At 40.3% G+C, this 25,713-nt stretch overlaps 1 protein-coding gene across 1 annotated transcript in view; it reads left to right on the forward strand.

The window, feature by feature from the left end:
- Window positions 1-24,840, forward strand: part of DEX1 (defective in exine formation protein (DEX1)) — a 320,259-nt gene extending 295,419 nt beyond the window's left edge. The window contains exons 11-12 of the mRNA XM_089441661.1: window positions 24,268-24,551; window positions 24,642-24,840. Coding sequence (XP_089297787.1) covers window positions 24,268-24,551; window positions 24,642-24,840 — 483 coding nt within the window. The remainder of the gene's footprint in view (window positions 1-24,267; window positions 24,552-24,641) is intronic.
- Window positions 24,841-25,713: the final 873 nt, after the last annotated feature.

The following is a 25,713-nucleotide window of genomic DNA, read 5'->3' on the forward strand; positions in this document are numbered from 1 at the left end:
AAGAATAGATGACAATAGAAATTACAATCAATTGGCTGGTAGATTCGATAACCGCAGAAGTTTCTTCAATGGACAATGCTTTTCTTGCCATAACTTTGGTCACAAAGCAGCTCAATGTGTTGCATATAAAACGATCATGACTAGGGAAGCTCAAAAACAAAGAAGTATGACGGGGATTACAAAAAGGACCTATAACAACTTTTCAGTTCTTGAAAATGAAGTTGAATGTTCTATTTGCAATAACTTTGGTCATGAAGACTCTGAATGCAGGAGCAGGTTTCAGCAGAAAAAGGAACAAGCCTCAAGCACCAAAACATGGAGAATAAAGGAACCTCAAACAGAAAGATGTGGGATAGCATTTTATGCAGAGGGACAGGAAAATCTATGGTACATTGACAGTGGATGTTCGAAGCATATGACAGGTGATAAAGAAAAACTTTAGTCTTATTCTACTCTAGAAAAGGGAAAGAAAGTCTCTTTTGGAAATGATACTCCTGCAACTATAAAAGGAAAAGACATTGCTCAATTAAAAGAAAAGGTCAAGGCTGGAAATGTTTTGTATGTTGATGGATTGAAGCATAATCTTCTAAGTGTCAGCCAAATGTGTGATCAAAGAACCAAGGTTATATTCAGATCAAATGGATGTCTTGTTCGTGATCTTGACACAGGTAAAACAGTGATCAAAGGCAAAAGAACTCCAAATAATCTGTACATATTTGAAGAAGGACAACAACAATGCTATCTGAGCAAGGATGATGAGCACTGGTTATGGCATCGGAGGTTGGGACATCTAAGCTTTTCACAAATAAGGAAAGCATGCAAATATCAGGCAGTTCGCGATCTTCCAGATATCAAAATTCCTGACAACACCATATGCAAATCATGTCAGTTTGGAAAACAAACCAGAACTAACTTTCCAGAGAAAGAAGGATCAGCTAGCATGCCTCTTGAGCTAGTACATACAGATACATGCAGTCCTTTCAGGAAAAGAACACCTCGAGGAGAAGAATACTTGATATTATTCATTGACGATTTCTCCAGGTTTGTCTGGTTAGGACTTATGAAGCACAAAGATGAAACATTCGAAAAATTCAAATCCTTCAAAGCCTTGGTTGAAAATGAATCAGGTCACAAAATTAAGTGCCTCAGATCTGACAGAGGTGGGGAATTTACTTCAAATGAATTTTTCGATTTCTGTGAAGAACATGGGATAAGAAGAGAATTCTCTACAGCAAGAACTCCTCAACAAAATGGAGTTGTGGAAAGAATGAACAGAACAGTCCAACAAATGGCTCGTGCTATGCTTGATGAGTCAGGAACTCCCGCAACTTTCTGGGGTGAAGCTGCACATGCTGCAGTTGTTATTCTCAACAAAACCAATGTCCGGGTGAACAGCACTCAAACTCCTCATGAGCTCTGGAGTGGTAGGACTCCTTCAGTAAAGCACTTCAAAATCTTTGGGAGCAAATGCTATATCAAGAATACTGATGAGCAGCTTGGCAAACTTGAACTTAGAGCAGATGAAGGCATTCTTCTTGGTTACTCTCCACATAGCAAAGCATACAAATGCTACAATAAAAGACTTGGCAGAATTGTTGACAGCATTGATGTAGTGGTTGATGAAAAGGGATACATTCCTAGGCAAGTACATCATGAAGACATCGAAGAAGATGAAGGCTACCCCCAACGACAGAATGATGAAGAAGAAGAACCTCAAGAAGAACCTGAGGAGCAAACAAGAATAGAAGAAAAGACTCCATCCAGATATGTTCAGAAGAACCATCCAGAATCTCAGATTATGGGGCAGAAAGAAGCAGGTGTACAAACAAGAAGAACAGTTGCAGAAGCTTCAAGCTATTTGGCATTACTCTCCTCTACTGAACCACAAAATGTGAAAGAGGCATGCAAAGATGAATGTTGGGTGAAAGCAATGGATGAAGAACTTGAGCAGATCGAAAAGAACAACACTTGGGAGCTGGTTCCTAGACCAAAAGATAAGAATGTTATCGGGACAAAATGGGTCTTCAAAAACAAATTGAATGAAAATGGAGAAGTAATTAGAAACAAAGCCAGACTTGTTTGTAAAGGGTATGCGCAGCAAGAAGGAATAGACTTTGAAGAAACCTTTGCTCCTGTTGCAAGACTTGAGGCCATCCGAATGTTCCTTGCTCTCTCAAGTTTTCAAAACTTCAAAGTATTTCAAATGGACGTGAAATCAGCGTTTCTGAATGGAGACTTGGAAGAAGAAGTGTACATTGAACAGCCAGATGGGTTCATTCTTGGAAATGATCCAAATCTTGTATGCAGATTGAAAAAGGCTCTCTATGGTCTCAAACAAGCTCCAAGGGCTTGGTACTACCGTTTGGACAAATATCTTCATCAACAAGGCTTTTCAAAAGGATCGGCAGATAGCAATCTTTATATAAAAGTTGAAAATGACAAATTGCTAATACTTGTTGTGTATGTAGATGACATTATTTTTGGGAGCAATGAAGAAGCTATGAGTCAAAACTTTGCCTTGGTCATGCAGAAAGTTTTTGAAATGTCCTTGCTAGGAGAACTCACATATTTCCTTGGTTTGCAAATCCAACAAAAAGAAGGAGGAATCTTTTTATCTCAAACCAAGTATCTCAAACAGATCTTGAAGAAATATGGTATGGAAGATGCAAAACCAGTATGTACACCCATGGTCACAGGATGTAGCCTCAGTGCAAATGATGAATCTGCAGCAGTACATCAACCAACCTACAGATCTATGATTGGAAGTTTACTTTATTTGACAGGTACCCGACCAGACATCATGCATGCAGTTGGAATAGTTGGAAGATTTCAGGCAAATCCGAAGGAGACTCATCTTCAGGCAGTGAAGAGAATTTTCAAATATCTTCAAGGGACTCAAAATTATGGCTTATGGTATCCTAGAGATACAGATCCTACACTTCATGCTTATACAGATGCAGATTGGGTCGGAAGCGTGGATGACAGGAAAAGCACAAGTGGTGGTGCGTTCTTTATGGGTTCCAGACTGGTATCTTGGTTCAGCAAGAAACAAAGTTCGATTGCCTTGTCTACAGCTGAAGCGGAATATGTTGCTGCTGCATCTTGTTGCACCCAACTCCTTTGGATGATGCAGACTTTGCAGGATTTTCAAATCACTTGTACACCACCAATCCCCATCTTATGTGATAACACAAGTGCAATCAGCATCTCAAAGAATCCTGTTATGCATTCAAAAACCAAGCACATACCAATCAAATATCATTTTCTCCGGGAACAAGTGCTTGAACAGAAGGTCAAGTTGGAGTATGTTCCTTCTAAGGAACAAGTTGCTGATATTCTCACCAAACCATTGCCCAGGGACACTTTTGAATACCTTAGGCAAAAGTTGGGGGTTGTTGATGCATCATCTTATTGCTGAACCTCTTCTCATTGATGGTACAGGTTCAGGGGGAGCATATAATGCATTGTTGGCATTATGGAGGATGTGCAGAAGGAGATCTTGGAAGTAGCTGCAATATGTCTCTATCTCTTTCATGGTGGATTATGGTTCTTTGTTGCAGATCTGGTTCATATTCAGGGGGAGCATGTTCTTAGGGGGAGCATAACCCTTTGCCCTTGATGTCAAAGGGGGAGAATGAAGCTGAAGTTTTGAGGTTGCCATCAAGTCCAAAGGGGGAGATTGTTGGCATTATGGCTAAAGTGTTGTCCTTGATGGCAACCCATTCAGGTGATAGATCACAGTACTTCAAGTCAGCAGCAGAGATTGATGTTCAGCTATCAAATATTGAAGAAAATAAGGGGTACGCAGGTACACCTTACATAAGGTGCGTACACGCAGGTCAGTGTTACATAAAGTGCGTACATACCCGCAGTTATCCCGTTCAGGAGGTGCGTACCCCCAGTGCACACATTTCAAGGCAAAGAAATTCACATGTGGGGTTTTCTTATGTTTTACTCTTAGTATTTAGCCGACGGTATTGGGTTATTATGGTGTCGGCTCGTGGTATTGATCCATGTTTTAAGGAAGAGCTTTCCTATATAAAGCAAAGGAGATCATTTGGCTTGAGCATGTTTTGGGTTGAATATCTTATGAGGGCTAGATCTGGTCTAGATCTAAATAAGGCAAATCTACTGATGGACCGAGATCTCTTCGGCGCATGTTCAGATCTGTAGATCTGACTGTCTGGGTTATTTCTGAAGTCTTGAAATCATCTATGCCTGAAGGTACGCAAGTACAGTGAGAGAAAAGTGCGTACATACACAGGAACGAAGCGTTTCAGGTGCGCCGGTACGCAGGCATAGAAGGGTTTCAGGTGCGCCGGTACGCAGGCACAGAAGGGTTTCAGGTGCGCCGGTACGCAGGCACAGAAGGGTTTCAGGTGTGCCGGTACGCAGGCACAGAAGGGTTGCAGGTGCGGAGGTCCGCAGGCAGTTCAATGGACTCAGAGTGAGGTACGCAGGCTAGCAGTTGAGCAGGGTGCGTACATAAGCAGGCTAGCAGTTGAGCAGGGTGCGTACTGTAAGCAGGCAAGCAGTTGAGCAGGGTGAGTACTGTAAGCAGGCCAGCAGTTGAGCAGGGTGCTTACGTAAGCAGGCCAGCAGTTGAGCAGGGTGCTTACTTCTCTTAAAATCTTTGTTTATCATTGCTGTGTTCTGGGTTTGGTCCTATTATTGTTGATCTGGTTACTACAGTTGATTGGGTGATTCTCTTATACTTGATGATCATTTGATGCTTATGGATCCAGCTTGAAAATTTATGAAAAGTGGTCCTTGTAAGAAAAGAAGTAGGGGGTTGTAGCTCCCTTCCAGGAGAGACTGGAAAACGAGAGAGAGTTGTAGCTCTCTGCAGGTTGCAGCCTGCGTACTGGTAAAGGACTGCACCAGTACAAAACCATTGTAAAAGGAGTTTCTAATTTGAAAGAAGATAGAGACATATTGCAGCAGGTGGTTTTCACCCACATTGGGTTTCCACCTTACATCTTGTGTTCTTTGGTGTGACTATTTGTTTTCTTTGTTCATGCTCATTATTTTATGGTACTGACATGCAAAACTAATTCAAAGAACAAATAAGGAAGATTTATTAAAAGAATTAGATAATACTGATTCACCCCCCCTCTCAGTATTATTTCCAACATAGACGAGGGAGGGAGCAATCATGGTACATGAGTTACCTCGACCTTTGTTTTTCCACCCTTCTTCATATGCCTTTTTCCTTTTATTGACTTTCTTCTTTTTATAACTTTTCAGGGCTCCAGGGGATGAGAGTATGATGTGTAAGATATAACAATGATTACCCCCTTAAGGTTGGGAAGTTCATTGCCCACCAAGGGTTGGGACAATCATGGGTTCCTTAATGATGCAGGGGGCTCATATAATGGGCTATAGGAACTAGGGTGATGGTCATAATGATAGGGGGTGGAGCTCATGTTGACTTTTTCCCATGTGTTAAAATTGTATGTCCCAGCTATCTTTTGCATTTTATGGTACATTTCGTGTTGAGAGTGGCCAAATTTTGCTTTTTACTTTCTTTTTTAGCTGCATCAACCTCCGGGCATCGTTCTAGGCCCAACCCAAAGTGTGGACAAGGTGAGGAGGAGGCTAACTCCTTGTGGACCCAATGGACAAATGTGGACTCGGATGGGAAATATGTGGAAAGGGGCTATAATGAGCAAAGGGGAGTGATGTATGTCGTGTCAGGAAGTGGGACCATGCAACCAAAATCGAGGTTTCCCATGTAGCGCCACTCCTAAAGCTTGTAGCCAATAGAGGGGATCCCATAGGACTAGGATACAAGACTAACCACTAAATTAGACGTGGGGACAAGAGTACAGACCAAGCCAATTCTTTCCGCTGAATCCCCCCACTAATCCATGTCCATAATAAGTAAGCAAAAATACCCAACTACATAATGAAGGCCATACCTTTAGGCTTGGAAGGTCCAACATCAAACGTACAATCATGACAGATGGGTGAGGGCACATTATTGTTGGCTTAGGTGTCGGAGATGATGGCACATCTAACTATCTCGTGGTTGCAAGGGGCTGCTGGCTGAGGACCATATACGAGAAAATTTTATCCTATGGATATCACCCATAGGTGGTGGGTAACACTTACCGCATTTCATAGGGAGTCTTGTTTTTGAGACCATGAGATTGACACCTATTCTTAATATACACAACACATAGAACTGCATCAGCCCAAAACATCAACTTTACTTTTTTGAAAAGCACCATCCAACATACATTAGTTAAGATTGTCCTGTTCATTCTTTCAACTACACCGTTTTGTTGGGGATTATGAAGCACAGTTGTTTGATGTTTGATCCCCTGCCGACCAAGCTAGTTTTCAAATTCATTTGAAGTATATTCTTTTCCATTATCAATATGAATAGAGCCAATATGATATTGTGTATCATTTTCAATCCATGCATGAAAGTTCTTGAAAGTTTCAGAAGCTTCAGATTTGCTCTTCAATAGACATACCCAACACATTCTGGTGTAGTCATCAATAAATGTCATCATGTATTTATTCCCATTTGCAGAAGGAACAGGCATAGGGCCTCATAAGTTAGAATTCCAAGTCTAGCATGCCATAAAAGACGGGATGGAAGTGTACCTTCATCATAGTGAGAAATGTATGAAAAGTTCTGTGCACGATCAGAGGTTTCTTGTAGCTTCAAAAGTATTTCTTCTTTTATCCCAGTCATGACAAGTGAGTTGTCTGATGCTTTTTTGACCTCAACTTTGCCATCAAATATGTGAATGGAGTGTCCTTGCTGGTGGGATGTGGACCAAAGACAATAAGTTTCTCTGTAACTCGGGGAGGTATAGAACATCATGTAGAAGAAGCATGGGAGATGTTGTAACATGCATTTTTATTGTTTACAATATTCATTTTTCATTCAAGAATCACTTGAAAATATCTTAAAAAAGGATAAGGCAAGAGGGAAATGTAATAAATGACATATCGGAATCAAAACACAAAAAGAATTGGCCCATGCGATAAAGTTAAATCGCAATATAAATAATTATATGAAGCCATAATCGATATATATATATATATATATATATATATATATATATATATATATATACATATATATATATATAGGTGTTAGTGATGCGATTAAATCGCAATTGCAAAACGCAACAGGCATTTGTATAAAGTTACCATGGGAATCACTGATCGCCTATTGCGATAAAGGCTTATCTTGAAAACTGTGCAAAGGCTTTAAAAAGGCAGAAAAAGGTATGGTTACGCATTTTATATGCATTTCCATTAGAAAGGATTATAATAGAAATAAGCGCAGAACAAGTTATAAACCGGACCTGAAATATATATTCTTGCCATTAGCAAGAACTTGTTTCATCTGCATATCATAGGGGATCTTAACAACTGCTTCAAATACGGTATTGGGAAGCACGGATTGTGGAACCTCAATATCCACAGGTTTTTTTGCCAAGTGACAATTGGCACATACAATACGTCCAGTGGCTTCTCGGGGATTTTCATAACCTTGCTATATTTAAAAGCCTCGGCGGGTCCGCTTATTGCAAAGTTTATGTACATTGGTTCCGCCGACTGCGATGAGCGATGGTGTACCGGATTCGAAATATTATATGTTGCATTTTATAAGCCCTCGGATCTGCGATCATCGCATAGCGGTTATGACTTATGTCGATTGCGATCTGCAATAAGGATGTCGGACCCGATAGTTTTTATGTTATGTTCGATAACTTCGACGTGTCCATCATATCGCAATATGTTAAGGGTTGGGTTGATATAACAATGGAAAGCGCCGATAGCGATTGCGATAAAGGTATGCCTTGATAGTTGTGCAAAGCCCGTGTTAAAAGCAGAAAAGGTATGCTTATGGTGTATTTCTATTATAAAAGAGATATAATAGAAAAAGGGTAGATATGAAGGAATTATGCGTAAGTCCAACATTACGTTAATGCATCACTGGAAAGGGTCGATTGCGATTTGCGATGGGAAGTTAATGGAGTAGTGAACAGGCGGATCCGATAAATTTATTAAATTGGGTTAATTCCTTTCAGTTCTGCTTTGCATGTTTTGTGTCGATTTTGCTGTGTAAATGTAAAAATCAATGTTAAAGCCAAATTTGAAGAAAAAGGTAGTTGGTCAAATTTCTTGGTGTTTTGGCCAATCAAAATGCCTAATACATACATAAGTCCAGATTTAAGCACGGCTAACACAATTTATCATGACTAAAATGAATTAATCATTATTTAAGCATATACAGAAGAACCCAACGGCCGATTAACAGAGCAAGCCAGCAGTTAATGTCATCTTCGAAGTTTAGTTATTTTCCTGTTATTTCATGTTCTTTGAGGTGTCTTTTACCCTCTGTAAAATCCTGTAATAGTTTTTAATTTAGATAGTTAGAGAAACAGTTTTAGTAGTTTGACAGTTTCAGAGATCAACAACTGTTTCATAATGTATAAGAAGAGGAAAATTTACAGAGAAAAGGTTGATGGTTCGAATTTTGGAGAACCCGGAGACTAGGCCACTGTATTCCTGATATCATCATTGATTAATGAAAGAATTAGAAGTTTCCATGAATTGTTGGGTATAATTTTGTAACCTTCTCTGTTATGTGTCATGTTATGTTTTCTTCTTTCAAGTATAGTAATGAAGCTGCAGGTCTTTATTTGCTTATGTTGATAAAGTTAAAATTCCTCAAAAGAGCGCTCCTATACTTGAAGTTTCTGCTTTCGTTTCTATGTTATAGATAATAGTTTCTGTGAAAGACCAACATATTATCTTTAACTTCTCCCAGAGTCACAGATAGCAGTTTTTGTGTTAAGCAACATATTGTCTATGATTCAGTTTTCATTTCCATAATTCTTCTCAGTGATGGATAGTAGTTTCTATGAAAGATCAGCATACTATCTTTAACTTCTCCTTCAAGCTTTCTTCATTCATCATTTATATCTAGCAACAAATGGCATTCTGAGATGTTTTGGTCATACATGTACTAAGGGTTAAAGACCAAGTTTCTAGGTCCTTCATTTAAAGACACAACATATATCTAAGTGACAAATAAGTGACAGTAAATAATATTTATTAATGTCTTAAGCACAATTTCCCTACAGCCAGGAAATTGGTTTCTTAAGGAACAACAGGAGACTAGGTAGTTTGAGCTTGATGGTGCCAAGCCTCGATGGTTTGAGTTGAGTACTTCAATATTTTTAGTGAATTCTTCAAAGAAATCTCTTCTAAAAGTCATGTGTCAAGTTGCTCCTGAATCAAGCAACCATGCATCTTTCCATGAAGCAAGTGAAGCATTAAATAAGTCTTCAGTTACTCCAGTATTGTAATGTGTGACAACATAATGAGTGGATTTAGGTGCTTTACCTTTCCCTTTATCTGATGATTTTCCTTTCTCTCCATCCCTTTCCTGTGTAATCCTCTCCCATGAGAGCTTACATGTGGAAGCATCATGTCCATTTCTGTTACATCGCATGTAATGAAGATCAAGTCCTTCTCCTTGGAAATGTTTGGCCCCTCTGCCTTTATTATTATTCATTCCTTCTCCTCTTCGGCCACCTCTTCCTCTAGAGGAATCCTATGCCTGATTCTTCTCTTTTTGTGCAAAGCACAAAACTTCTTTACGAGACTGAGCAACTGTCTTCTTCTTCCCCAAAGCTTTCTCTCTTTCAAGAAACTTCGACATGAGAGAGTTAAAGGAAATGTCCTTAAGTTTGCCACCAAATTGTAATGACAAAATAATGAGAATAAGTGGGATACGGTGCATTGACAAAAGCTGTGAGAGGAAAATCCATTTTAACACCGGTGGTTTCTATATCATGCATATTGGCGCTTATTTCAAAGGCTAAGCCAAGGGGATCATCATCCTTCAATTCTAAATTAAACAACTTGATCATTAATTGGACAACTTCAAGCTCAGAGTGTGAGTAATATAAATCCTTTAGCTTCTTTAAGGCTTCAAAATCATTTGTAAATGGCATAATATAACGACTCACCTCTTCATTGACTGATGTTGCAATCAAGGCATAGGCCTTGCTGTTCTTGTTCTTCCATATGGAAAGCTCTTTGTCAGAAGTGGGTTTCTCAAGTGGATTTCCTTGTCGTTCACAAACTCCTTTCCATAACTTATTAAAAATCAAGGTATGTTTTATCTTCTTGGATCATTCATGGTAATTCTCTTTGCCAAGGAGCATTACTCCAACTATGGGGATGAGTGAATGCATCATAAAATCTGAACTGGGCTCAAAATAATTACAATACTCGCAACAAAAAACTAATAGTGTTTGCAATAAAATTGATTGGCTATGTCTTCAGAAAGGTCATCGACTAAGGATGCAGGGTCTTAATATTCATACAATATACCTTCCAACATATACCATCCATATAACATGCAATTTCATAGCACATAACATATGGCCATCAAAAAGGAGCTTAACCAACGATTTTTATATGCCACATACCATATTACATATGTACCATAGCCTTTTAAAAACAACATATGTTCATTTAAAAAGAATGCTTTCATAAACTTCATGAACCATCACAAACACACACACACATATACCACGACCTTTCAAAATTCATTATATGCCATCACACACACTTATGCAACAGTCAATATAACATGGCAAATAGTTTAACATTTTATCAACGCATATAATGGCTTCAACACAATAAATTTCAACGAATTGCAAAACACTAGCATGGTCTTCCAAAATTATTCAACAAAAGAAACCAACACATGGAACTCACCATAGAGACCAACGCATAACACAGTCAATGCAGCATCAACAATGACCAACAGGATTTCATTTTTAAACACAGAGATACTACTGCTCAGATGCACCATAAAAAAACATCCATACGGCATTTTCAACCAAATATAAGCCCTGCACATATAGTCCACTAATTTTTTTATAACAACCCCTTCAACATCGTTTTCATATGAGAGAAAAAACACACATACTAGATTTAAATGAATGCACAATTGGTTATACCACACGGTCTCCAACACACTATCTCCCAATTTCATTCTTCAATGTAGAATACAAACCGTGTTTCCACTGCTTGAGTTCAAAGCCAAATAAGTTCATGCTTCAATGCATTCAACATTCCTCCACGACTTTCATGACTAGACTGTCACAACCTCGCAGGCTCAACACAGAGGTGTATCACAGGCATGCAACATTCAAAGCTGCCTTCCAACACACATAACTCAAACTCCAAATTTTGTAGAGGGACAAAGGATAATGGTAGGGAAAATAGTAGGAGTTACATAGCAGAAGGCTAAATTGGGACTTGTTTCTTGGATACCATGGCAGGCTACGTTTGTAACTCCGAATGAATTGATGAGATTTGCATCAAGAGAATATTGATATATACATTGTGACAGAGACTTTTGGAATTCAAATTTTAGTGTTTCTTCACCTTCCTTATTTTACTGTTTACAATATTTACATGAATTTCCTAATCCCAAAGATTAGGTGTCAACATTAAACAATGATGTGTAAAAGAAACTAAAACCAGAGGGGCTACATGGACCTAGAAATTTTCTACACAAATAAAGTGATGGAGGAACCTATTCTAGTTAATGGTTTTTATGCATGAAGTGATTTCGTTGAGGACGATGAGCTTTGCACAAAGGGTAGAGATGCTACAGATATGGAAAGATAAGTAAGATTGGTGCTAGCATGTAGAAATTGATTAAAAATGATGAAAGGTGTGAACATTCTGTTAGCGCTTGGAATTCACCTAGGCTGAGATAGACAAACTCTCAAGGCTACATCAAACCATTTCACCTCGTAGCTAGCCCTACGAGGTATGAGAAGGCTCTCTCGGGTCAGATTTGATAGATCTTATAATATAATAAGCTGACCAATTAGGATCAAAGATATTAGGCTAGTAAATTGATAAGAGGGGTTGATTTAATGATTTTTGGGGTTTTTGGTGGCAATTGGAGGGAGTGCAATTCAGGGTGCGGGGATTGGGCTCAGTTTTTGCAGGGGGTTCTTTGGGGCAAGGTAGGAACTTGTGCTGATGCCTTTGGCTTGGATGAGTGATCAGGGAAGAAAGAGAGGAGGTTAAAGAGGGCAAACAAGGACTTTGAATCCTCTTTAAACAGTGGAAAACATAGAATTTAAACAAAATTGAAAGCTGAGCATGGCATGCATGAATTCAAACTTTATCACTTCTTTTGTTTAAATAGCAGCAAGAGATTAAGAAATGGAACACATAAACACACTTACAATAATAGTAGGAGACACACCATCAACATAATAATCCACAAGAATCCACAATGAAGTCTGCAAAATCCTGGCCTTCCTTTTCCTCAAATTGCAGAAAATACAAGTCAATAATACAATAGCACTTCTCCCTCTAGAGTCCAACCATCAAAATGAGAAAGAGAAGGCATAATATAGAAGGTCAAACCTCTTTCCCCACCTCTAGGGGTCGAGCTCAGCTTCCTAGGAGCTGTTGCAACTAATTCTAAATCAGTCACTAGATAATAGGCCAGCTCAACAACTTACCTCTAAAACTTAGGAAGCTTATCTATGCATTAAATATTCACTATTTACATCAAAGAAGCTTCTAGAAGTGGTAAAGAAGAGTAAAAGTATCTAATGCCATGAAATTTACACAATAATCCATCATTTACATGCCCAAATAGTCAACCAAAGTGAAAATAGTGCTTTTCTGGCCGAACTAGTAAAAAATTGGCAAATCTGGAGGTTTTGGTCGCGCCCCTGGAAGTTCTGGTCGCGCCCCTTTGCAGCTACTTTTGAGTGGGTTCCACTGATCCAAATCAGGTGCAAGATGGCTCATTGGAAAGCTTGGCCTGTCTACTTTCCATCCCAAGTGGAATTTCTGGATTTGGTGTTGATTTGACCCCTCAAAAACCATTTCTCCCAAGGTCACTTTCTGCAACTCAAAAAGTGGGCAGAAAGTCATTTTTAAGGTGTATTTTGAGCTTTTGGAGGCTCAAAACTCAAAATTAGGCTGCCCCCAAGTACTGGTAATTTTTCTTTTTGCATGCCCTTTCCAAAAATGCCAAGTTTGCAAAATTCCGAGCAGCCCTTCAAAATGGTCTCACCCGGGGTGAGACCAAACCGTGGGCAAAACCTGTAATTTTACCAAAAATTTGCAAAATGCTCCAAAATTCTCAAAATTTTCAGATTTTGATGTTAGATCAAGGCTGATCAGTACCATGATGAGTGAGGGATGCCTCAGCCAAGATGCGGAGTGGATTTGTCCTTTTCTTCTTCTTCCGGGCCTCTGACAGCTCTCTTTGGAGAATTTTCATTCTCGCCTTGCAAACATGTAATCTTGCCCAGTAGTGTGTCTTCATGTTCCGGAGCAGCTCTTTGTCACGGTTTGCCTTGTCTAACAGTCCCTCCAAGCGCCAATTTGCTCGGATGAGCAATAACTCTCTATCCTTGGGCAATGGGTCCCCAGGCCTCCTGCGGTTGATGTCTCGGTCGAATCGAATCCTCCATAACTCGTCCAACTCCTTCTCGGTCTCCAGCTGTTTGGTCCGCTGCTCTAAATAAGTGATAGTCCACTGAGCCATCTCAAGCTTCCGCTGCAACACAAGGTTCTCTTCTTGAGCTCATAGAAATCTGAAGAAGGAGGAGAATGAGCATCACGACCAGTGAAATCATCATGTGCCTCGCCAACTGCCTCATCCTCAACCATGGGCTGCTTGCCCTCTCGTACTGCCTGTGCCGATGAAGAAAGCGAGGCCCCTTCCACCTGATGTGGAGATAACACTCGCTGCTCTGATGATGAAGACGAGACCCCTTCCACTGGCTGTAGAGAAAGTACTCGTCGGGCTGCTGCAAATAAGGTCCTGTGACCTCTCTGATATGTGACCCGAGGACAAGAAGCCATGTGTCTCGGGATGCTGGTCTCGGGCTGATGTGATGGCCCTCCCTCCTCATGAACTGCCTCAGGCCCTGAATGTGGCTGTGTGAAAACATCTCGGGAGATGAAATCCGCCCAAGGGATGCCCTGCTGGCTCAGCTGATGGGAAACTACTAGCTGAATAAGACCATGATGGCATAGGCTCCGGAGCTGCTGTACTGGAGTCTGTCTCCGAAAGGTAGTGGCTATCCTCTGAATGTCATGAAATAAGTATGCCGAGATGTTCATCATCCTTACTCTGGTGAAGTGCATCATCATGCGGATATGACAAGAAAATACTCGTGAGAATCTCCCCTCGCATGTGAAGTAGTGCATAATGAGTCTCATGGTGTCTATATACTCTGCTCGGAGGAACTTGATAGGAAAGTTCCTTGTCAAGTGATGCACATAGGCAGGCCTAACATATGGCTCATAGTATACCAGGTCTACCCATTTGCGCTTTGGCCATACCTCACCCACATTGGGTATCCCGGTAGCATCTGTGATAGCCTCTGGAGAAAACACAAAATTTACCCCTGCAAGGGTGACCTGCCTGTCATGGAGATGGAGGACAAACAACCGGGCCAAGTCTCTGTGATGCTGGATGTGTGACAGCCTCTCACAAAACTGAAAACAAGCCATATGCTGAAAACAAGACACTGCCAATGGGCAAGCCTGCAACTCTGTCAATGATGTGGGCTCTTCCCTCCTGTGATGACCACCCTTGCCTCCCCTACGAGGCCTCTGCTGTGTATGAATCTTAGAAGATGATGATCGGTCATCACCTTGCTCATTAGTCTCAGTGGTTGACATGGTGTTATTTGAGCAAGGTGGAAAAAACAAGTCAAATTGACCGCTGCCCTGCCTGCAAAATGCTGTGAAGTATGCTGTTTTCAAGGGGAAACATCATGAGGGATATGTTAGGGGAGGGAATTTACATATAGGAAAGGGAAAAAATATATATATAAGCAGGGAATTCTGAAGGAAAACATCACATAATGTTAAACATGCCATCTCATCTTTCATCATTTGCAAATCAATACTTTATTTAGGGAAACTGTGATTTTTAATCACCAAGGGAAAGGACAATATAGAATTTTCATCATGATGGAAGGAAGGATGTCATGGGCATAGGGGGATAAGGCAGCATCAACTATCAACATTTAACAGGCTGCTCATTTCATTTTGTCTTTGAATGTCTATTAAGAGCATACTCTGTTTTTTATAACTTTTAGAATGGCCATTCAATGCTTTTGGGAAACAGTGATTTTGTATGTTTGATCACCAAGGGAGGGAAGGGTTACGGTGATAGGTTTGCAATGGAAATAGAGTATGATGTCTTGTGAGTTAGGGAGATGAGGGGATATAGAGAAATAGGTTTAAGGAGACAATAAAACCCATCACCAAAATCTGCCAAACAATTTTCATAACAGCAGTCTTTCCATGGTGCTGGCAGTTTCATTTTTGCATTTGTCATTGGGAATTAGGATTTCACTGTATGTTTTGACATTGGGGATGGAAATTCAATTGCATAGGGAGTTTTGCATGAAGGGAAATGCAATTTGAATTAGGTTTTCATATGGGGAATGGATAGGGAAAAACAGAGTTTTATGGATAGAGAGATGATACCATGCTAATGAGAAACCCTAACACAACAAAACTGTTTCCTTTGACAATTATGCAGCTGTATTTTTGATGAATTTTGTGATGACTTTAACACAGCTTTGAATCTTTGACATATACACAGCAAGATGACACTTTTCTTTATTTTTTTATAAGGCTATGCAAATGACATTTTCACTGTTTTTACAATTTCTTATGTGCATGCCTTGTCATCACTTTTCTTTTTGTTTTTTTTTTACAATGTTTTCTTTTTTACTTTGCTGTGTATTAACGTATGCAAATTTGCTGTGTAGAGAGGGTAGGGTTTTAATCATATAACATGGGGAAAAGGTAGGGTTTGTAGGGTTTGAAAGGACTAGGGTTTGCACATGATTTAGGGGTAGGATTTGATAGGATTTAAGGGGCAGGTTTGGTATGACTAATTTGCAAATGAGATTAACAAATATAACATGTTAACATATGTAATTTAATTTTGGGAAAATGAATGGAGGGATATAAGGAAAAAAAATTGCCTTGAAAAACAAACAAACTGTCATACATATTGCTTGCAAAACATCAAGTCATTTAGCTTATTCTCTATTGATTCCTTGCATAAAATCATGAGCATTACCTTCCTTTGCAACCACAAAACCATCACACAACACGTGGGAGAGACATACCTTAACAAAATCGAGCAAATTTGAGGGAGATTTGGCGTTTGGGTGAGTTTTAAGCCGGGCAAACTTTTTTTGGTCGCGCAAGCTGCCAGTTTGGTCTCACCCCTCCGTTTGGTCGCGCCTGTGTAATTTAACACAGCGCGTTGGCCTTTTTTTGGTCGCGCCCACCCACTTGGTCGCGCAGCAGAATTACCCTTGTAATTTGCAGAATTTTGCCCGAGTTGCCTCCTCTTGCCTCTAACATGAATTCTTGACCTTCATATGCACAATAAGAGTAACTAAAGAGGGAAAATTGCTTTTATAGGTTCATTTCAAAAAAAATTTAACTTTAGAACCCACTTTCTAATGTTTCCACTTGGACATTCTTTTTTAACACTGTTTTGGAGTCATTTTGTCCTGAAATGAGCCTTTTGATGCGTTTGACTCCTTTCTTTTTGCAGGTTGACCGCCTGAGGGACTGTAGTGAAGGAACCAGGGTTATTGCCGGCACTTTTACAAATTTTTGAGAATTTCTTTATTTTTTCAAATTTCCACATGGCCTTGGACTTAAAAACAGGGTTTTTAAACCCAAGGCATAAAATGAGCTATAGCTGAAGAAAATGATAATGAAACGTATGTACAAGACTCCTTCCGGCTTGCTGGGCACCTACTGACCATGACTCATGACCTTGAAATGATTTTGACTCAAAACCCTAGACCTAAGACCATGGGACCTTAAGACAAAAACAAGAACAAGCCTGACTCAATTACATTGTTGTATGACCTGATCCAGCAAAGCCAAGAAGACAAAGACCAGCTCCTCCATTCAGTGTTATGGCATGCCTAGCGGGATGCAAAACTGACACTGATGAGACACCTATAAATGCATATGCAAAGAGTTATTGATCACTGATGGAGGGCTCAAGACCGACACTAACACATTCTATCATTGCAGCGACTGATTTACTTTTCCTACTTATTTCATCATAAATTATTCATGAAATTACTTCAACAAACATTAAAATAAATACTGCTGCAGATATCACATTGTAATACAGAAACAAAAAATATGCACACATTGACACAGTTATTTTGGACTAATGTCCCTGGAAAAATCCAATGTGGGAAAACCAGTGCAGCAAGGGAGGATTTTATTATTCAGCAAATTTATTGTACAACAGGGTGCCAAACTGGTTTACCCACATATAGATAAACTTCCAGCACTTTCCTAAACCCAACATAGGCCCTACTGACCTCTACTACAACCTGAAACCCTCTGCGTCAGCGTGAAACCCTCTGTGTCAGCCCACTGAGGCTCTGCGCAGCCTCTCTGGGCTTCTACGTCACTCCTACAACCTTTGCGTAGATGACTCAGGCCCTTCTGGCTCTGTGCAGTCTCTGCTGCCTCTGCATGGCTTCCTCTGGCTTTGCGTGTGCCTCTTCTGCGTTGAGCTCCCGTCTCTTTGTTCCGTACTTGCTGCCTCCTGACTGCTCTCCAAACCACTGGTTCAATTTCTTAGCAAACCCCGCTCCAGAAATTGAACTGACTGGCCTCCCTCAGTGTGTTCTCCAACTGCCCCTCAAGCCTCCTCTTATACTTTTTCTGTTGACATCTCAACGGCCGAGATTAAGTCCCTAATCAACGACTAAGATTAGATCTGGCTTGATCCATGTCTTTTTGGACCATTTCAACACAGATTCATATTAATACACATTAATATTTTATTTTCCCTAAGTTTAGACCTAGGTACTCCAAAAAATCATTATTTATTTTAATATCTCTTGATCTGTTTAGAATTTTCACAAAACCTTTCTAGGTATTGGAGATCTCATGTGCCCCAACCTCCACCAAATTTCGTGGCTAGAGCACATCCGATGCTACCCCAAATCAACACTCCCTCTTAGCGAGCACCGTGCTCCTGCAATACTCCTCACTGAGTATTTCTCCGATCATCTGACATCGGTACCTGTGCTAATGCTAGGCCTCCCTGCCCAACATCCTCTGCATTGCTGCATCCTGTATTGCTGCCCATGGTTCTGCCACTGCCACTGCTGCATCTGTATGATAGCTCCCTCTGCATTTGTGCTGTGCCTAGTCCTTTCTCCTAGCACTACATCCGCACTGCACCTTCCTCTGCATCTGTGCTACTGTTGGTCCTTTCTCCCAGCACTACATCCGCACTGCACCTTCCTCTGCATCTATGCTGCTGTTGGTCCTTTCTCCCAACACTGCATCTGCACTGCAACTCCCTCTTCATTCGTGCTGCTAACACACTACTTCTGAAAGGGATTCATTACCATCCCCATCTTTTCCCTGAAGTAGTCAAATTTTGACTTTCCAAGGGCATTGGTGAGGATATCTGCCACTTGTTCCCCTGTAGGAGTGTAGCTCAACTATACAGCTCTACGTTGGACACAATCTCTGACAAAGTGACAACACCGGATATCAATATGCTTTGACCTATCATGAAATACTGGATTCTCAGAGAGTTTGATACAACTCTGATTATCACACATGATCTTGGTTGCCTCCATATTTCTTCTGAATAGGTTTACCAGCAGTTTTCTAAGCCATATGGCCTCACACGAAGCTGTGCTTGCTGCCATATATTCTACCTCAGATGAGCTTAGAGCCACGGACTTCTGTTTCCTATTGCACCAGGAGGTTATTCCTGATCCAATGTTGAAACAGTACCCAGAGGTACTTTTCCGATCCATTGAACTTCCGGTCCAATCTGCATCAATAAATCCACTCAACTTGATATCCTTCCTCTTGTTGTACAAGAGCCCATAATCAACTGTTCCCTGTAAATACCTGAGAACGTGCTTGGATGCTGTCCAGTGAGCCTTGTTTGGTTCCACCATGAAGTGATTGAGGGTGTTGACAGCGTAGCAAATATCTGGCCTGGTATTGACTAGATACATCAGGGACCCTATGAGTTGTTAGTATAGGGTGGGATCGACATCCTTGTCTTCTGATGCATCAATCTTCTTTCAGTTGGTGATCACTGGCGTAGCCATAGGTCTACAGTCTCCCATCCCAAACCTTTTCAGAATTTCTGTAGCAGACCTTCCTTGCCCAAGGAAGATTTCTCCTTTCTGTTGCCAAACTTCCAACCCTAGGAAATAGTGCATTTGTCCCAGATCCTTCATATCAAACTCTGTGGATCGATTCTTCTTGCAGTCTTCAATGAGGCTGGATGATCTTATTAGGAAGAGATCATCCACATATAATACTAACATAAGTGGCTTGCTCTCTACGTCCAGATAGTAGAGATTCAGATCCATGTCACTCTTGACAAACCCCATCATCTGCAAGTAACCATCTATTCGACCATACCATGCTCTTGGTGCCTACTTCAGCCCATACAAGGCCTTCTTCAGTTTGCATACATGAGACTTCTTCTCATGAGTTTCAAAGCCCTCTAGTTGTTCAATGTATACTTCTTCTTCTATTACCCCGTTCAGAAATGTCGTCTTGACATCCATTTGATGGATCTCCCATCCCATCTGGGCTGCAAGAGATATCACGGTCCTAATAGATGTATAGCTGGATACCGCAGCGAAGGTTTCCTCATAGTCAATCCCTTCCTTTTGAGCATACCCCTTAGCCACAAACCTGGCCTTGTATTTTTCAATACTGTCGTTCGTAGCATATTTGATCTTGTAGATCCATCTTGAACCTACCACAGATCTGTCTTGAGGCCTTGACACCACCTCCCAGACATCGTTTACAATTATGGAGTTATACTCCTCCACCATCGCATCTAGCCAGAACTGATGCTGAGCTGCCTCCTTGAAGCTGGCAGGCTCTCCATCTTTAGCTACTAACGCCTGATACCTGTTTGGCTGTTTTCGCTCCCTTTGAATGTTCCTTGGCTCTCCGATGAAGTTCTCTGCATCACGCAGAATCTGACAAAGTTCCCTGTTGTTTCTTCCTCTGCCAATAGGTGCTTCTGTTTTCTCCTCTTCCTCATCCTGAGAATCTTCCTGATCTGAGTAAAGATTCTTCACTTCCGTTGGTTGAAGAGGCATGACCAATGGATCCTCCTTCAACTCCTCCTTGGAAGGCATTTTGCGAGATCTTCTGAAAGATCTGTCCTCCATTAACTTTACATCTCGTCGTACTATTACCTTCCTGCTCCCTGGAATATAGATCCTGTATGCCTTAGTGTTCTCGCTATATCCTGTCAGATACCCCTTTTCTGCAGTTTGATCTAGCTTCTTCCTCTTTTGTTCGGGTATGCGACAATATGCCAAACTCCCAAATATCCTGAAATCACTGACTTCAGGTGTCTTCCCAGTGAAGACTTTCTCTGGAGTAATCTTGCCCAATGCCCAATGAGGAGTCCCATTCTGAACATAGATAGCTGTGTTGAATGCTTCTGCCCATAGAAATTTTGGCATATCCTGATCATACAGCATGGCCCTAGCTGCTTCTACAATAGTCCTGTTTTTCCTTTCTGCCACCCTATTCTGCTCCAGATTGTAGGGAGCTGTCCACTCTCTTCTGATGACCTCCTTAGCACAAAAATACAAGTCTGGCATATCCTGATCATACAACATGGCCCTAGCTGCTTCTACAATAGTCCTGTTTTTCCTTTCTGCCACCCCATTCTGCTCCAGATTGTAGGGAGCTGTCCACTCTCTTCTGATGACCTCCTTAGCACAAAAATTAGTGAAGTCCTTATGGATATATTCTCCACCATTATTTGAGTGCAAGACTTGTATTTTCTTACCTGTCAGATTCTCCACTAGGGCCTTGAACTCCTTGAATCGACTGAAAACCTCATCCTTGGTTTTCAAAAAATAGATCCAAGTTTTCCTCGAGCGGTAATCAATGAAAGTAAGGAAATACTCGGCACCGCTGAGAGCTTTGACGTACATAGGTTCGTAGATATCTGAGTGTATCAATTCTAGTACACTCTTGGCCCTGTGGTTGCTCCTAGGAAATGTCGCCATGGCATACTTTCCTTGAGTGCATCCCCTGCATACATCATCTCGTTTTGTACTCATATTTGGAACTCCTGTTATGGTGCTCTTGAGAATTCTCAGAGTTCCATGGTGCAAATGACCCATCCTTTTGTGCCATAGTTCGTTCAAATCTTTGTCCCCATGACTGCCTATTAGTGCCATTGGAGATTCTAGTTATAATCTGTATAACCGATTACTTTTGATCGCGATCTGCACTTTCTTTTTTCCAGCTCGAGTGTTTGATGTATACCTATTCCTTGCTGAAGTAGACGTCATAGCCCTTGCCTTGTAGTTGTGACACGGAAAGTAAGTTCATCCCCAATCCTGGCACATGCAGCACATTTGTGGCATGGAACCACTCTCCCGATTCTGTCTGAAAAACTATGGTACCCTTTCCTACTGGAGTACACTTTGCCTTGTTCCCCATGGTGATTTGAAAGTTCATCTTCTCTTCTCGATATTTTGAGAAACACTCCCTAATTCCCGTCATATGCCATGAGGCTCCACTGTCTATATACCATACTTCTGATTATGAAGCACTAGTCATGCACACCACGTCTTCTTCCAACCTGGAAGCCAACATAGAGAAGTCGAAATCTCTCTTTCTTGTGTAATCTTCTAAAAATCTGCGTGAGTCCCCTGAGGTGGATGCCTCTGCATTGTGGTCTCGACCCATAACTAATTTTCCCTTTCTGTGTCTGATTACTTCCTTTGATACCATGTGAAAATTCTATCACTGCAGCAACTGATTTACTTTTCCTACTTATTTCATCATAAGTTATTCATGAAATTACTTCAACAAACATTAAAATAAACACTGCTGCAGTTATTACATTGTAACACAAACAAAAAGTATGCACACATTGACACAATTATTTTGGACTAATGTCCCCGGAAAATCCCAATGTGGGAAAACCGGTGAAGCAAGGGAGGACTTTATTATTCAACAAATTTCTTGTACAAAAGGGTGCCAAACTGGCTTATCCACAGATAGACAAACTTCCAGCACATTCCTAAACCCAACGTAGGCCCTACTGACCTCTGCTACAGCCTGAAACCCTCTGCGTCAGCCTAATGAGGCTCTGCGCAACCTCTCTGGGCTTCTCTGTCACTCTTGCAACCTCTGCGTGGATGATGCAGGCCCTTCTGGCTCTGCGCAGTCTCTGCTGCCTCTGCATGGCTTCGTCTGGCTCTGCGTCTGCCTCTTATGCGCTGATCTCCCGTCTCTTTGTTCCGTACTCGCTGCCTCCTAACTGCTCTCGAGACCACTGGTTCAATTTCTCAGCAAACCCCGCTCCAGAAATTGAACTGATTGGTCTCCCTCAGTGTGTTCTCCAAGTGCCCCTCAAGCCTCCTCTTATACTTTTTCTATTGACATCTCAACGACCTAGATTAAGTCCCTAATCAACGGCTAAGATTAGATCTGACTTGATCCATGCCTTTTTGGACCATTCTAACACAGATTCATATACTCCAAAAAAATATTAATTATTTTAATATCTCTTAATCTGTTTAGAATCTGCCCAAACCCTTTCTGGGTATTGGTGATCTCATGTGTCCCAACCTCTCCACCAAATTTCGTGGCTAGAGCACATCAGATGCTACTGCAAATCAAAAAAAGGAAATGTAATTTAAATCCAAATCGATATGTGGCAGTATTAATGACCTCAGACCACCATGATCACTTAGAAAGCAGTCTTAAGGTTAGGAACCCAGTGTTGGACCAACCAAACCATTATGTGATATTTGGTGGTCTAAGACCTTTAAAGGGAATAAAAGGACCTCGATGAGGAAAAATTCACTGGTTTATCGAAGCTGGTTTTAAGTGATCTGTTGAGCTTCCAATGGGTGAAACCCTTTTTGTTTTGATCCATTTATTACACCAGTAGCACTCTATAAACAGGCTGAGTTAGCTACACACCTGAGGTTTGATCCATGAATGGAACAGTGTCTGGCTGTGTTGATTTCAGGCCTGAACTCTTCCTTTCAGCAAGTTAAAATTTGGTAGAATTGTCGTGCAGTTCAACAAGAAGACTCTCATTGTTGTTCCATTTGTAAGTATTACTTTCGTTTATGGCTAAACATGCCTCACAGTTTGGTATATATCAAATTCAGAATGTCAGATCTGATTTCTATCCTTGTTCTTAAATGAGATTGCTCTTAGCAGTACTGGGAAGTCTGTCATGGGTTGTTTGCCACAGATTACAAAGTTACAATTTTGACTAACTTATTGCTAGAGATTGTTGTTAGGAACCATGTATTGTACCATGATGTTGTAAGCCTAACTTAGGTTTTGTGGATGTAGTCTGGTATGAATGTTCACGAGCAATTATGGTTCTATAACATTTCACCCTACAATATTGAAACCTATAGATTGCTGACAGATGTAAAGGTAGGCTGTAAAAGAGATGGGTGGAAATTTCCTATTGTCAAATATATAATTGTTTATCTTGAATTTGTTTGGAACGTATAGATGATTGCCAGACTGACAAAAATTGGTCAGGTGCCCTGTTTTGTCAATGATTGGTCATAAAATCTATTTTGGCATAGTTTATAACAAGGCCTTCTATACATATTAAAAACCGAATCAATTTTCTTTGTTTGGGATTGTAGAGATGGAATGCTGATGTATATGAAGTCATATTGGATAAAATTATGATGTGAACCAGATATATTATCATGCTGCACTTACACATGCTTGTAGGACATCTCAAATTGTTTGGGAGTCTGCATAAACAAATGGACAAGAAGTATTTAATTTGATTTCATTTCTAATTAGCTTTGATGTATGATAGTTCTAGTTTATAATACTCAGGGTAGTTGGGGAGGTGTTGATGTTCCATTTACATTTTTGCTATTTATGTTTTCTCATGTTTCCTTGTCTCCTTGGGTTGTACCAGTTACTGGTATATATGTTGCCTTGAATGACATGATTTTTATAGATGTTTGTAACTCATATTTAGCAGATTTCCTTGTAATACTGGTTGGAATTCTGCCCTGCTTCTAATACCTAAGAAAATTGGATCCATCCTAGCATAAATTTGTTACTATGTTATTTTTGAGTTTGAAGCATTTGCTCTCATTTCCTTGAAGTTTGAACTTCTAAGTGCTCTTGATTCTGTAGGGCCCAAGCGTTGGTGATGTTGATGGAGATGGACATACAGACCTGGTAGTTCCAACAATTTCAGGCAACATTTATGTTCTGAATGGAAAGGATGGATCATATGTGAAGCCATTCCCTTATCGCACTCATGGGAGGATCATGAGTCCAGTCCTTCTGGTTGACCTGAGTAAGCGTGGAGAAAATCGTAAAGGGCTAACTCTTGCTACAACATCATTTGATGGTTACTTCTATCTTATTGACGGCCAAACAGCTTGTGCTGATGTTATTGATATTGGAGAGACTTCGTATGTCACTTGAATCCACGATCCTTGGAAAAATATTTTGGTGGTTTTTTCCCTTTGGGTTAAGTTCTGACATTGATTATATTGTTGCAGATATAGCATGGTTCTAGCTGATAATGTTGATGGAGGTGATGATCTTGATCTCATTGTGACAACCATGAATGGAAATGTATTCTGCTTTTCAACTCCTGCTCCACATCATCCAATGAAGGTATGTGAGGAAAATTTTATTCCAGTGACATCTACAACTACATTTTATTTGACTCTTTACTGTACATGTATGCTAGCATAGATTTCTGTTCTGTTTATTTACTTAAGTAGTTTTATGGCTTTCTGTTCATTTGCTTAAGTAGCCTTATGGTTTTCACTGTTTATTTGCTTAAGTAGTTGCACTTTCATTACAGCAATATAGCATAGATTACTCATGGTTTCCCTGTTCATATGCTTCAGTAGCTGCATTTGCTGTAGTTTACTTCCATTTATGTCTTCTTTCAGTTCCCAGGTTAGTTAGAGGAAAAGTATCACTATCAGGTTGTGTGCAGGTGTGTCTGTACTTAGTATATTTGCTTGATTTTTTTTTCCTGAAATACAACTCTAATTATCATTACTACGTACTTTATTCAGCACAGATTTTCAATCTTTGTGAAATTGGCCTCGTATGTGGAAATCAGAAATAAGATACATCTGAGTACCTATACAAAGAGGATAAATAATATTAAATCCAAGATAAATGAAAATCAAGCACTTATCTTTCTTGCAGACACACATAGATATGTATCCAATATGAGGTAGATTTTGAAAATGGTAGATTGTAATTTTAAAACTAGGGGTCTAAAACATGAAAGCAGGAGTAAATCTATGGTACTGTTGTATGTGGCGTTACATATTGTATAGTTTTGCAATTATGCAGGCTATTGTTTCAATATTTCAGGCAGTTGAAAGTCAGCCTTGAGTATGATAGTTATGATCATATAATTATTTTAATTTGCCTTGGCTGGCTGAGATGGCTCGGTTTCTGTATACAGAGGACCTGTTAATGCTCGAAACTGCTCACTTCCATTATCGACTATGCAAGAGTTGATGCTTGAAACTGGATGAGTTAAAAGGTAACTAGGGAAGGTAGTAGCTACCTTTAACACCTTGCGCAATCCCTTTGCAGTTCGTG

This window comes from Pinus tabuliformis, chromosome 9, assembly GCF_031772625.1.
Source record: "Pinus tabuliformis cultivar Carrire ecotype Pingquan chromosome 9, CPIR1, whole genome shotgun sequence".
NCBI classification, from domain to species: Eukaryota; Viridiplantae; Streptophyta; class Pinopsida; order Pinales; family Pinaceae; genus Pinus; species Pinus tabuliformis.